The sequence below is a fragment of the Galleria mellonella genome, unplaced genomic scaffold, assembly GCF_026898425.1.
Source record: "Galleria mellonella isolate WM207_F2 unplaced genomic scaffold, CSIRO_AGI_GalMel_v1 utg38, whole genome shotgun sequence".
Classification (NCBI taxonomy): domain Eukaryota; kingdom Metazoa; phylum Arthropoda; class Insecta; order Lepidoptera; family Pyralidae; genus Galleria; species Galleria mellonella.
This window is the reverse complement of record NW_026442090.1, coordinates 2,388,970-2,404,697: the sequence shown is the minus strand read 5'-3', so window position 1 is coordinate 2,404,697 and position 15,728 is coordinate 2,388,970. Positions and strand designations below refer to the sequence as shown.

Here is a 15,728-nt window from a genome sequence, read left to right as displayed (position 1 = left end):
ATCTTACCATTTTAGCTATTCTTTTAAGTAAAAAAAAATAGAACCGATTCTAAGGCGGCATTTCTTTGAACATTTCTTAACCTTATATTTTAATTTGATAATTTCACGTAATTACTGTTTTAATGACCATCATAAACTAAAATTATAATAATTTTAAGTTAAATCTATTAGAGAATTATTTCATATTAGTACTTATAATAAAAAAATCCAGATTTCCAGAGAGAACTGAGTGGAGGTCGACCTGATAGGGTATATTGCTAGCAATAGGGCTGTTAGAAGTCTACTAATAGACTTCCCCCCCCCCAGTATCATAGGTTTTCTGAATGGCGAAAATTATTTTTCAATAATAATACCTATTTAACTAATGTTTTAACAATAACCATAGTTCCTTTCCTATATTTTTTAATAGATGTACTGTTTCTATCAGCTTTTGTTGCCACCGCTAGCAACACCCCAGTTACGAGTTTTACCTTGGTTTTTTTACAGTTGCTTTTGAACACTACAATGTTTACAACAAAACAAAAGGGATTTATGGAAATACAGTAATCAACAGTAGTAAACAACGAGTACTAAGTGAAATATATTTCGTGCAGTTATTCCAGTTCCCATAATAACTTTTTGGGCAGGTAAAATTTTTTTGGCAAAAAAACCAAATAAATAGTCCACAGTGAAAGTTTTGTATAAGAATCTTTTCACGAGCAAACGGACAAATGGATTTTTTTTATAGAGATATTCGCAAAAAAAGAACCTTTCTCCGAAATGGGCCAAGATTACAAAAGGGTTTTGGATTTCGTAAACACATGGATTTTTTGTTAGTTGCACTTATGCAGGCGACTCGATTAATGCAGATGTCATATTTATATAAATACCTGTAATTTAAACATCTGGCGAATATGTTATATATATACCTATATATTTCAGTAATAGGTATTATCCTTTAGATTATAGGTATACAGAGGTTCGTCAATGAAATTTGGTATCGTAATTAATATTATTATCGGAATATCGTAATTAATATATTATCAAATTTTTAAGCTTGTACTTATAATATTTAATATATCCTGGTAATTTTGTTTTATTATATACGAATTAATAAAAGTATACATAAACAAAACACCATATAATGTAAAATTTAACAAATATTCCTATTTAATGTTTGTTTTATTATATACATTATCTCTCTATAAATGATGTATACATAAACAAAATCACCACTTAAATAGTTTAAAAAAATTGTAAATCACATTTTCACAATATTACTAATATAATAAAAATGTAATTAGACGATGTTACGTAAGAAAAAAATATAATTAGGGGTCATAAAAAGAAAAAAAAAAAATAAGACCAATAGATGCTAAAATAATATTTTTTAGGAATTTTGCCTATCTGTATGTTTGTTCTGGCAACACATAAAAAGTACTGCACCAAATTGGATGCTGTTTTCACAGTTATGGTTTGATTTAAAATCTGATATGTGTTGTATCTTGATACACTGTTTAGGATTATATTTTATTGGTTTTCCTCCTGAAATCCATGCGTACAAAGTGACGGGCAAAAAGTGATGTTTTTAAGAAATTACAAAGAAGATGGAATTTTTTAATTCTTCTGTATTTTTATTTAAGTTACGCGATGTATTAGCCTATTCTGTACTGATTCTGGTAGTTCTTTTTGCAATGAATAGTGGATTCTATAGTTATTTTCTCAAATTTTAGCAGTAAATACGCTCCTCAAAAAGGGCTCATTAAGGTTTATTCAGGACTTCGGTTAAATAACCGTTTATCAACAAACGGGATATAAGTATATTTAACATACTGATTTACCATGTTAGTGATATAAAAAATGTCTTTACCATATTATAATAAAAACGTTTTAAAATACATTTACATAATATTATTTTGTTTATAATTTTTTTGTACAAGTTTCTTTAAAATGTCAATCAATGTCGAAATAATCTTTGACGATTTTGTAAAATATTCAAATATTTTACTATTGTGAATATGTTTATTATCGAAGAAATTATACTACTACACATGCAAATGCATACATCACAAATAAATAGATAGAAATATGACAAGACGTAATTAGGTAGGCAATGTTTTACAGAGCCTTCTTTATGAATTATTTACCTAAGATATTTCTTAACTGTCAAAATAACGACATAGGTACAATTGTTTTGTTATTTTTCTGAATACCATTGTTCAATAATATAGATGTGAAACAACCTCTCTCACATCATTCACACTTCATCCACATTTATCTAATGCAGAGGTTCCCAAACTTATTTTGTCTACTGTCCACTTTGAGAATAAATTATTTTTTAGCGCCCCCATTTTTTCACCTACTTAAAAACCACTATTACTTCAAGATCAACAGATCACCCCTCCAAGCCTGTGCACAACGCCTCCATTTTTTTTTCTGGGTCTCTTGCTAATATTAAACTTTACTCATATACTATAGGATAAGTAGAAGACAAAAAATATAACAATATACTAGTTTTACTTTTTTCTTTCATGTGACAAAAATATTGATTAACGGGTATAAAAGTAAGCTATCTGTTTCCTTTTTTATTCTAAATTTCCCGTGTATGTAAAATTTCATGACAATTACTTGAAAACTTACTACCTCACTTGAAATACTTGAGCCGTTTAGACGTCACAAGATAATAAACTTTCACGATTTTATCATCTTCATCACTGGTCATCTCTAGGCTCGCCAGATAGTATGGGCGGGCGAGGTGGGGGGCCCGGGGCGTACCCCATTACCCCAGCTTCAACTCCGGAGGCTCCCACCACCGGGTTTCGTGGTTTTAAGTCGACATGCACTAGGTGTTATGCGTATGTCGCCGCGACGTCACATTTTCATAATGTGTTATTTACGTTGTAGTACCGTTGTACTAGATGACGCTGTAGATATAAAAATAAGCGTGACACAATGACACAGGTGCAGAAGGACATAATTTCAATAAAAAAAAAAGCAAATAAATATATTATACCCGTACATAGATAATAATCACATGTTTATTATTTAAAGTCTACAAAGTTATCAAAGCTATTTCTCATTACAACGTTATTATAACTAATTAAGTATATTGATAAATGTATCGAATGGGTGATTTACGTTACGATTGTGTGTTTATATTTATGTCGAAAGTTTAATAAGAAATCTGAGTTTACAAAATCATCCGTTACACTGCAGATAAATTTTGCTTAGATTATAAAATTTATAGATTGGTAATGTAAAAGAGGTATAACATAAACACCATATAAGTTCGAAGCTGATTTGGCGAGAATATAAACTAAATACTATTTATTTTAATATTAATTATTATAATAATTATTTATTATTAAAATAAAAAATAATTAGTTCTAATTATTTTTATATTTAAAGTGAAATTCGATTTAAAACAATGTATTTTAACAGAGAATTAATTTTATTGCGCCTTATATTTTAATATTTAATATAAATAAATAGATCTGACAAATAGATTTACATATAAGGTACTCAATTTATAATTTAAGGTAAAATATATACAAATACGTGAATTGTCACTATTTTGCAACTTCAATTTGATAGAAATTTGCTTTTTCTCTTCTTTAATATCTGCCTCACACTTTCCATTCCTCGTAAACAATGGATTCAAATATAGAAACTCACTCACTTTTTCCACTCGTCCTCCGTGGCGCAGCGGTCAACACGCCTGCCTGCGACGTGGAGGCCCCGGGTTCGATCCCCGGCCAGGTTATGATGGAAAACGATCTTTTCCTGATTGGCCTGGGTCTTGGATGTATATGTATCTATTATAAATATAGTATCGTTGAGTTAGTATACCATAACACAAGTCTCGAACTTACTTTGGGGCTAGCTCAATCTGAGTGATTTGTAAAAAAAAAAACAAAAAAAAAAAAGTCTTTTATTCCCTATCACTATCTGACAAGCTATTAGACTTTCATTTCTCTCATTAAATTCATCTTCATCATCTTCGTTTTCTTCGCATATATTTTTATACGTTTCTTTGCATATGCTTCATTCATTACTGTTACCATTTGTTGTAATTCATACTCCGATGATGCAATCAGTACTTGGTCGTCAGTGTATAAAGATGTCCTTAGTAATGACTCGTTCATTCGGAATCTGCAATAAGACTCAAATCGGTCAAGCAACTGTCCATAAATAAGTTGAACAACCAAGGGGATGCTCCACAACCCTGTTTAAGATATGCACACATTTACAAAATGCACACTAGTGTAATCCTTTTCTTGTCGGTTTTTGTGATTGCATTACCAGTCTGTCAGCACATAATTCGTAATACGACGTTTATGAAGTTTTCAGTATAAAATTTGGATATATGTAATTAATATTTAGGTCGTAGATTTTTTTTGCATTTTATATATATTTTTTACGGTATGTAAATCTGTGTTAAAATCATTGAATATTTCAGTATATTCGTAGCATTATTTTTAAAAGTAAGAAGGTTATTATGAAAGAGCTATCGTTGAAAGCTTACATCACTACAGCTAATGTCTCGCTTTATTATGCAAGAACCGTTTATTTTTTCATAAAAACGATTTCATATCAGCTGAACTAGGAACCCTCGACGACAAGAAAATGAATCTCGTCACTTTGATCGACACTCACCTTTAGGGCTTGCGGCTCGCCGCGCCGCACGCGCGACCTTTGGAATTATATAATATTTATACAATAATTTAACGTCTAAAGGTTTTTTTTTAAATGACAGCTCAATCTTTTGTTCGTCTGTCATAAACATTGTTAGAGAACCTTGAATGTATAAGTGTAGTACTTATTAAAATTTTTAATTTTGAATACACAGATATATTTACTTATTTTAGTAATCTTGCCATCTTAATACATAAAAATTTCGTGTCGCGATGTTTACTCACACAAATCTTCAAAACCGCTTAACCAATTTTAATAAAATTTTGTAAATGTGTATTGTTTGCTCTATTTTTTATATAAAAAACTCTACAATAAAAGCTTAGGCATTGAAATTAAGTATGTAAAATTACATAATTACAGAATATTATTAATGATGATGAGTCCTGACTGTTTTCGGTCCCAGCGACTGTTTTAATTGCGCTATTATTAATTGAATAATTGTTTAATGATAATTATTACATTACTTAGGGAAGCAAGGCCATTATAAACATATTCATATGCTTTTGTTCACCCACGCCCACACTATTGTAGATACCTTTAGAATATTCTAACCACAATTAAAAATTATTTTAATAAAATATATAGAATTACTAATAAATGAAACAACAATATCATTTAGTTAAATTTATTAATGACAATATCTTAGAACTTATTACTTAAAAATAATTTAATTAACCTAAAAAATATAAATGCAAACTGTTTAATCTCAACAAGCAACATTTATTGAAAATAAATGTTGCTGCATTACTTACATATAATGAGTAAAAAGAGCAGAGAAGATTAGTCATCAGATTTAGATAGATATCTTGAAAATAGAATATTAAATAGTACTATTATTATTTATTATTCTACTTTATAGACATATTTCTTTAGCCTTTCCCGCGTAAAAAAAAAATTTATAATATAAGTTACACAATAACCAAAACCTAGATATTGTCATCAAAAAGCTTTGTTGGCAAGCTTGTATGACGAGAACCCTGGTTTGCTATAAAAATCATAAATTTCAATTATTTTTAATACATATTATTCGTATATATTATTTTTACTATTACAATATATTATTACTGAATAGATGAACAAGGAAATATAGAAGATGTATGCCATTCAAAAAAGAAGTCGTATATTTCGTATGTACCACCATAGTTTATTTATATGAGTAATAATTAATGAGTGAAGTACTTATATAAAAATTTTGAAGTCATCATATTTTAAACTCGTTCGCCCTGACATTGTAAATTAAATAGTTACCTTATGTAAATTTGTTAATTATTGTCTGAAAGAGATGTTTGCTAATGTCAAATGAACATGTAACTGAAAATAACAGTTTTTTCTTGACATTATCAAAGGTACAAAATATTTCGAATAAACCTAAACATTTTCAAGGTTACCTTGAAAATATTGAGCAAGTTTTCAGCAATAAGGCTACTTTATTATATTCGTAAAAGAGTATATATATTTTTTTTTATTTTATACCTTGTATAATTACAGGTACATTATCTATACTTATACATTTATACAGATATATTTTTATACAATTTTTTTTATGTTTATTTCAAAAGAAATAACACATATTCCTTACTATACTTTACTTTGCGTATGGTTTAGTCAATCACTATGAAATTTGGTATACGCGTACTATATGGGATATAGAAGGATATAGATTACCATTTCTCCCGGTCATTAGACATATCCCGGTCACGCGGACGAAGTTGCAGGTAAAAGCTAGTATGTAATAATTAATACCATAATATAAAAAATAATACATAATAATTTACTATTTATGATCATAGCAAACCTTTCAATATTAACCACCTGTCAGTCTTAACCGACTATTTCAACTTCCAGACACGTAGGTCCAAAGTTATAGCATTAAAAAGCTTCATTTACACATGAAATGAAGAAATTCATTTACAAATTTCTATCTAAAAAATCTACATATTATTTAATTCTTATACCTACAGTTATTTTATTTGTCATGGAGAATGATTTAAGTTGCAACCAGACCAGAGATCGGAAGCAATCGCTTTATAGATTATATTTTTGATATTTCGGGATAGAATAAATTTATTAACATTTTATTTCTTAAAAATTATGCTGTTTCTTTTTGATTGTAAAAATAATTTTCAAAAAATTGTAAACAGTAAATAAATGAATTAATTGATTTATTTTAATTGATATGTTTTTATATAGAATAAAATTAAAGTGAGTGCAGAAAATTTTTTTTTACTTTATATGAAAAACATATTTTCAAATTGATTCTTTGCGAACAAGGCACACTTAACAATGTCCAAATGCAGGAAAAATACTGCATATTGAAATCTATGCCTAAATATAATGCTTTGTTACAACGTCGCAATTTGAAAATATTGTATTCCAATCCACTTTGAACAGGTTCGTTTTTGTTTTTTAATAAATACATATCTAATAAAAATATATGCTACTTATAATAAATTTATGCAAGACATTTCACATACGTACTTAAAGAGCAAAAAATTAGGCACCTTGAAGTTCGAAGTCTTATATTTTTTTTTGTACATTCAATTGTGTTCACAAATTATGATATTAATGTTTTGAATTTGAAATTTAACCAGTGGAGTTGTGAATAATAATCAATTACAAGTCAAGTCTGGTGACGTCTTTAACGAAATATAATATATGTTTATGTAATGACGATATTTGTTGTTTGTTTGATGTTTTTGTTTATTTAGAGAATTGGACTCGATGAATAAATATGTATATACCTACCTAAGTACAAAATACATTACACAAGTACCTATTTAACTAGTAATGAATCTGTTGCAATAACCTATTTAAAATGTATAATTATCGTGTCCCAATTACTTTGTATATGCTAAAATTTCATTTCTCAGAAATGCAAATTAAAATTAGTCAAATGAGCCCTTAATGACAAAATAATGTCATCGGATTAAGTTTTATTATATTCGTTAATATTTAAATTATCGATAATTTTATATTATTAATTTAGGTTAAATATTGAAATTTGACGACCAAATATTTATACAAAATGAGAATTTTTGTAGAATCTCATTATCATTAAACGTTATTTATAATATATATTATTTAAACTGACTTTAATATAAAACAGGTTTATAATGTATGTTTTTTTAAATTGTTCTTGACTTTTTTTTATTGTATAATTTAATTTTATATACATCGATCAGAATTTACTTTTTGTTTCTAAATTTAAAAATAATCAGAGATGAAATATCACTTACAAAATTACATTTGAATTTAGAACCGTCTCTTATTTTAATGTTGATTAAAATAAAATCCCTTATTATTCTGTGATTGTAAATAGGTACATACAATTTTTATAATGTATTTCAAAACATAGTAATATTTTTAGACGATATCGTCTTAAAGGCAAGATTTCTTAACAGTTTACATTAATACCGTTCCAACTAGTGGACAGGTCAGTCTTCCTACTTCCTACATGTACAGGTCGAAATCGAATCCGCTACCCCCGCTCAGGTAATCATATAGGTATACCGCCATCTCGTCGAGAGCTTCGAACCTGGGATCGCTGAGTGGGTCCTCGCGGATTGCTCGGGCCGACCTGGACAACGACCTGCTGAAAAATAGCTTGATTTACTATAAATATACGGATATTGCCGTGTGGTCCCGGCATAGAATAGGCCACCCTTTCCTTTCTCATAGGTGTCGTAAGAGATGACTAAGGGAGGGTGAGGAATAGCCAGCAGCGTCCTTCTTAAAACATCTCTAAAAGTCTGTGATTGCCAACCCGCCTGTCATACGTGGCAGCTACTAACAAATTCCCTTTATGAGGAAAGCTTATGTCCAGCAGTGGACAGTTCACGACTGAAATAATAAAAAAAAAATACGTAAAATCGAAATCACTAGCATACTTTGAAGAGTCTATCAGTGCAATTGAACATTTTTTCCAAAATCCGATACTACCACGGACTTAAAATACTGTTTAAAAAACAACGATGTTTTGAATTTTCGATTCATACAATTTCTGTCCTAATATGTATTATAACATAGATAGATTGTTACTTTTATTTATTTATTTAATTAACTTTATTGACTAAAAGAAAATATGGCTCAAAAGGCGGAATTAATGCTAGTAGCATTCTTTAAATTCTTTAAAAAATACCATTTAATAATGTATTATTTTATTATTTCGATTTTACTTTTTATATCTATTTAGGTATATTTTTAGTATATATTCTTTATTGCACTTGTAAGTTACATATAAAATAATGTATTTTTATGTGTAGGGTAGGGTTAGGGTACTTTTATTATTTTCCATAACACGGAACGATATCGTATGATTTTATTGTGCCGATACAATGATAACAGAACAAGATATAAGCATTTAAAGTTTGTGACTTAGCCGATAACGACTCAAGAAACCACGATAATTTCCAGGGGACCACGTGTAGGTCGACTTGACAGGGTATATTGCTTGCAGTGAGTCGCTTGTCCTCGTTACAATTTACCAGATCGACCTCCACGCGGTACCCCCTGAAAACCATCTTGATTAATTCTTTATGTATTCATCACTATGGACCAGTTGATCTGCCCTATCATGTCTCACTGGTGCTCCGACAGCGTATACCGAAAACGTAGGCGGGGTTCAATGGGTGATAAACGAATTGCAAACCCGCATGCGCTAACGGTATACGCTGGCGGGATACCAGTGAGAGATGACTAATGATGATGAAAACAGATCAGTTAGCACATCGTGATAAATTTACCTAGATTTAAACATGATAGTCACTAGTGTGGACTGCGAGGAGGTCGACCTGACAGAGTGTATTGCTAGCAATCCTGAAGTTACCCCTTTAGTAACAATCCCCCCCCCCCGCAGGCGGGGGTTACTATTACCCATTTTAAAAAACCGTACGATATCGCGTCGTGCTATAGTAAATTATTTAAGCATTCATTAAGGTTTAAACAATTATATCCTAAATGACAGATACAGTTTAGCTTTGTGTCATCTGTGTAAATAAATAGGTGAGATATTGTTACATGCAGAGACTACTATGTAGTATTTATAGATAAAATACATTATTTTCATGTTCATACAGTGTGAGTACACTACAGAATTGAAAAGAATTAAGAGTATATATATGTAACGCTTTAATTAACTGATCCACTGAATCTATCCTTACTAATATTGTAAATGTGAAAGTGAGTTTATTTGTTTTACCTGATACCTAACCTAACTACCAGGGGGAAATGGATTATTAGAGATGGGGTCTAACAGCCCTATTGCTAGCAATCTTACTAGGCAGGTCGACCTCCATGCGTGCACATGGTTTCCAGGGGAAACCCTGCATTTTGGTTATTTCTCGTGGAATTCTTCACGATGGGCTGATTACCTGCTTTCATCCTCATCTATCACCTCCCATTGGAATCCCACCAGCATATATCGTTAGCGCAGACGTGGTTACTATTTCATTATCACCCATTTAAAAAAAACCTAACTACTAGAAGCAGACTTTGTATAAAAGTCGTTCATTTGGGCACCTCTGTCCAATTCGTGTTTCTACCGTGAAGCAGTTGTGTTTGCATGGCTGTGTTTCGGTTTAAAGGGTGGGATATGGCAGTGAATTTACAGGATACAGAGGAATAACACCTGAGTCCTCAGGAATAGTAACGCATGGGGGTGTCAGGGGCGAAACAGTATACTATGTTATGCCCATGGTACTGCTCATGTCTATAGGCGACGGTTACCACTTTTCATCAGGGAGCCGTCAGCTTGTTTGCCATTCTAAGTAACATAAAAAAAAAACCTTGACCAATTACTATGAAAATTGATATAAATGTTACACGTACTATATGGGATGCAGACTATTTTTCCGGTCAGAAAAAATATACGCGGGGTTATTTTTTCTAGAATTAAGGACCGTCCTAGTGAGAGTCTGACTACGCGAATTCGACTCTCACTTAGCTGGTTCTTATTATATTATACCCAGCCTTACAAATAGGGAATAAATTTTAATTGTAGGCAACAAGAAGTACCCCATAGGTTTTGATTACGTTGCAAATATTAAAACTAATAGCAATTAAATTAAATTATCTTTTGATTATTAAGCTTCTTGCTTACTGATTATCAAGCTATATGAGTTTCAAGGGATCCTAGATTTCATTTGAAAACTCTTCAATTAGGCTGCAAGTGCAGTTACTTCGTGATAGAAACACAAGTTGCTACAGAGGTATTCAAGTGGACGACTTTTATATGAAGTCCCATATTTTAATGTAAATTACCTGAAGTCCGTGTCTGTATCTAGCTCGTCCTCGCTGGTGAATCGTTCGCGGATGTCCTTCATTATACACGCTTCCAGCTTCTTGTGCTGAAAACAGAAGGTATGATTCATAGGGGAGATATATAAATGTATGTACAATGCATGCAGTCACTATCCTTAATATATGAAATATACAGTTTGAGGGGAAAAGGGATTGTTAGTAAAGGAAACTAAGAATCACATTGCTAGCAATATACCTAATCAGGTCGACCTCCTCGCGGTTCCCCTGGAAACTATCATGATTAATTCCTGATGAATTCATCATGATGGGCTAACTGGCCTGTTTTTATCCTCATCGATCACCCTTCACTGGTGCCCCGCCAGCGTATCCCATTAGCGCGGGGTTACCACTCCATTTTCATCCAATAAAAAAATATATATACAGTATGTTAATTAGTGTAACCATCCTTAAAATTAGTGTTACTATTCATTAATAGGGTTCCAATAATTTTTTTTTTTAGAAAAAAATTTATTCCAAAAACTAATAAAAAAAATAAATTTAAATTCTCGAAAATAAGAACAACTTGTATCTATACCAACGTTACTACATAATAATAGATATGTAAACATATATTGTGAATTTTTTTTAATGGGTGATAATGGTATGGTAACCCCGTCTGCGCTATTGGTATACACTGGCGGGGCACCAGTGATAGATGAAGGTGAAAGTAGGTCAGTTAGCCCATCCTGACGAATTAAACTAGAATTAGTCACGATGGTTTCCAGGGGAAACCACGTGGAGGTAGACCTGACAGGGTATATTGCTAGTAATAAGGCTGTTTGACCCCATTACTAACAATCCCTTTCCCCCTTCTTATATTGTGTATTTCAAGTAACAATATTACTAAGTGTTTATTTATTTAGGCATAGCAACAGTAATACAATTCACATTACATTGGCTATAATAAGCTTTATAACTAAGCAATTGTTTTTAAATTGTACACCGTTAATGGCTACGCACAGCGTATCTTCGTTATCAGAGTTATCATCATATTATCAGCCATTATCTGACCACTGTTAAAAATAGGTTTCCCCCATAAGGGATGGATTTGCCAATAGTTGCCACGCTTAGCAGGCGAGTTGGCTACTGCTGTTAGGTTTTGGTGATGTTTTAAAAGGGATGGTGCTATTTATTCTACGACCATTAAGTTTCTTTAGTCGCCCCTTTGACTCTCTCGGAAATGAAAGAAGTGTCCCATTTTATGCCGGGAACACATGGCTATTGAGGGGGAAAAGGGATTGTTAGTAATGGGGATTAGTAGCCCCATTGCTAGCAATATACCCTGTCAGGTCGACCACCTCGTGGTTCCCCCTGGAAACCCCTTGATTTAGTGTTAGATTCGTCATGGTGGGCTAACTGACCTGCTTCATTCTCACCTATCATCACTCACTGGCGTCACACCAGTGTACACCGATAGCGCAGGCGGGGTTACCATTCTATTATCATCCATTAAAAAAAACACAGGCATTTACAGGATAATATTAGGTTATCTATGGTCGGAGATATTACCTTGTAGCAGCGGAAGAAAAACATTGGCTTGATAAGTTCTTGTGAGAGAGGCGCGACGTCACGCTTCACGTCGGGCACGCATTGCTGAAACAAAATACAAGCACGCTTTAGTACTTTCAATAGTTACATAATTACCAAAGATATTAGATGTGGATTTAATTTTAGACTAACTCTCCGATAATAGAAATCGCCAAACATGCCTCGATTCGATATAAAAAATAAATATATGAAATCTATGCAACCACTTCATTGAATTTTGTCATAAATAGTTCTACAAAACTTGAATAATACTTTATTTCGTCATGTCGTTACTTTTAGATAGTTGCATAGATTGATTTTCAATTTTGATTTTCAATATAAGGACATTGTCGATTCTTAAATAATGTTGTGATTAACATAGACAGTACTACTATACTGCAATATGTTTTGGCACCACGTAAAAATTACTACACGAAATTGGATATAGTTGTGTTTCTAAGTGTTGAAAGCTGATGTATGTTGTATTTTGATCCGCCATTTGGCAAGCATCTTTTTCATTGGTCACTTAAGAAGAAAAATCATCCACGCGTACGAAATCGCTGGCAAAAACTAGTCATAAATATTATCTCACCGAAAACTTTTGACAGAACTGCAGCCCGTCTTGTATATCACCCTTGAGTTCGCTGGAGACGGGAAGGTTGGCGATCCTCTGGGTAATCTGCTCGTAGTTCGGCTCTAGCGTGTGGTCGATGTAGCCGAGCTCCTGCATCACGCACGTGATATTCTTCACGCGACCCGCCCCAGGACCACGGGAGATGATGTCCAGGCGGTCACGTAGACCCATTTCGCGCTGAAATAAATAGTTGGAATTAAAGAACGAAGTTTATTAAAGTAAATTGAATAATAAGTATTTTACGTAGTTTTTTTTTAATTCTACCTTCTATTCGAAATGCAATTACAGCTGAGAAGAACGGGTATAAAACTCAGCTGTAGCTTTTTCCAATCACAATTAGATTGAAAAACCATAATAATAATTTAATTTTAAGTGAAATAAATTTATTCTTAACTGTGTTGTTAATACACCAGTGCGGAAGAAAGATAAATCGTAATAAGATATTCCACTAAACCACCTGTGCAATTTAGCAATAATAAAGAATAATATAAATAATTTTACTATCTTATCTTATTCATATTAAAAAAAAATGTACTATAGGATGTTTGTCATGGAAGATATTGTCTAGAAAAATTGAAATGGTCTCAATAAAAACAATAGAAGTCAAAAGAATATTTTTTAGAAATATTGTCTGTTTGTCTGTCCCGGCATCATAAAGAAACTACTGTATCAAATTGGATACAGTCTAACAGTTATGTTCCTACAGATCTAACTTAAAAACTGGTGTATGTTTTATTTTGATACGCCACGTGGAATTAATATATTTTATTGGATTTCTTTCTTTTGAAATCCATGGAAATGAAGTAGTGAGCAAAAAGCTAGTATTTTTATAAATATAATAGATAGATAATTTATTTGCATTACTTAAAGTACACAAATCACAAAAGACACAGATATACGTAAAAAGAGAGAAAAGAGATATGCATAAAAAAATACGTATAAGCCAAACACAATTTTTTCCTTTTTGTGCGTGTGCTATAAACAACACAAAATACAATATAGATTCATTCTATTAAGAGTATGTATGTAAGGAAGACAATATTTTTTTTTAAAAGAGATATCATACGCTTTTAAAAATTTACAAAAAAAAAATGTTTCGTAATAAAGCTACAGCACGTTATTGTTAATCCTTATAATATGTATCTTTATTATGTGTTAGTGACTTAAAATATACATTTATATATTTACATTATTGAACGTATATATATTTATATACGATTAGAGTTTCGTGCCTCTACTCAAACTGTTTATAATTACTCTTCTCCATCCAAAGGTTGTTCGGAAGAGATTGCTCTTAGCGATAAGGCTGCACATTGTTTTCTTAGTGTATTTTGTGTTTGTAATTATTTGTATTTTAATAAGTTTACTATTGTAATCTTATGGACGAAACAATGAAAAGTAAAGGAATAATAAAGAGTTATTATTCATTCATCCATTCATTTTACCACATGATTGTTTAGTGAGAGTAATTAAAACAAATTACAACATAATTAAGATAGTATTACATGAAAAAATCTTATTTTTATTTATTTATTTATTTAAATTGTGACTCAATTGTGTTCAAAACCAGTTATTCTGATTTAAAAACTAAAGTACTGAAATGATTTTGATAAAATTTCTGTGGGATCAATCTGTAAGTATATACTTTCAGATAAGAAATGAATTTTTCAAATATGTTTACAAACGATCGAGTTATGAGGAAACAGACAAAAAAAATACAATCAAACTGGGAACCTCTATCTTTTTCAAGTCGGTTTATAATAAGTAATTAGTGTTTATCATTTGCGCAGAAGTTTAGAGAAATGTTTATAGAGGCGTTAAATTTCAGTTTAATTTTCAACGCGTTCCTAACGTCACGTAACTTTATATTTAACCTACTTGCATTTAACGTCTCATCATTCTCTTGTTTCTCAACTTTACTATAATATGGGCACGTACTAAAATCAGCATTTAGCCTATTTTAGGAAACGAGGTTTTATATAAAACACGGATAGTATGCGTGCTGTTTGAAATAAACAGAGAAAATATTTGTTTCTGATGTAATGGAAAATTTAAAGCATTCATCATGTGCGTGACACGTCTTACGTTAACCTCCATACAATGTAAATACATAAAAATACATTATTTTTTCTTTACAAACACAATGGGACAATACAAATTGAAGCGGTACGTAGTATTATTGTAACTCGTTATAAAACACTTGAGCAATTATTAATCACTCTTTTTATAATTTTTTTTTTCCACAAATTATAAAGGTTTCGAAGCGATTGAACGCTATATAGGTTAAGTATCTTATATACAATAATAATCAATATGGAATTATGATAATTCCATTTACATATCAACAGGGAAAATAGACATAACAGAGTTTAAGAATAGAAGAAAAAAGAATTTAAATAATTAAGTTAGGCTCTTTGTCTTTGACCTTTGCATGATTGTGATCACGCTCTTATATTTATAACAATCTATATGAACTATTTATTTTATGAAAATGAAAAAAAATAATGAATACTAAAACTTGGTTCTGTCACATTATGGCGGACTAGAAACGAAACCTATATTGGCACAACTTTTTTTTATACAACTTAGAATGGCA

The 15,728-nt window shown here is 31.2% G+C and overlaps 1 protein-coding gene across 2 annotated transcripts in view; it reads right to left on the bottom strand.

Moving 5' to 3' along the window:
• Window positions 1-5,344: 5,344 nt before the first annotated feature.
• LOC113509309 (uncharacterized) overlaps window positions 5,345-15,728 on the bottom strand; it is a 45,024-nt gene continuing 34,640 nt past the window's right edge. The window contains exons 5-8 of one of the 2 annotated variants that reach the window (XM_052897876.1): window positions 13,091-13,309; window positions 12,481-12,564; window positions 10,933-11,018; window positions 5,345-8,263 (exon numbers count right to left, since the gene is read on the bottom strand). In XM_052897876.1, the coding sequence (XP_052753836.1) occupies window positions 8,125-8,263; window positions 10,933-11,018; window positions 12,481-12,564; window positions 13,091-13,309 (528 nt within the window). In that variant the 3' untranslated portion in view covers window positions 5,345-8,124. Of the gene's footprint in view, window positions 8,267-10,932; window positions 11,019-12,480; window positions 12,565-13,090; window positions 13,310-15,728 lie in introns of both variants that reach the window. The other variant, XM_052897875.1, reaches the window with a different exon arrangement.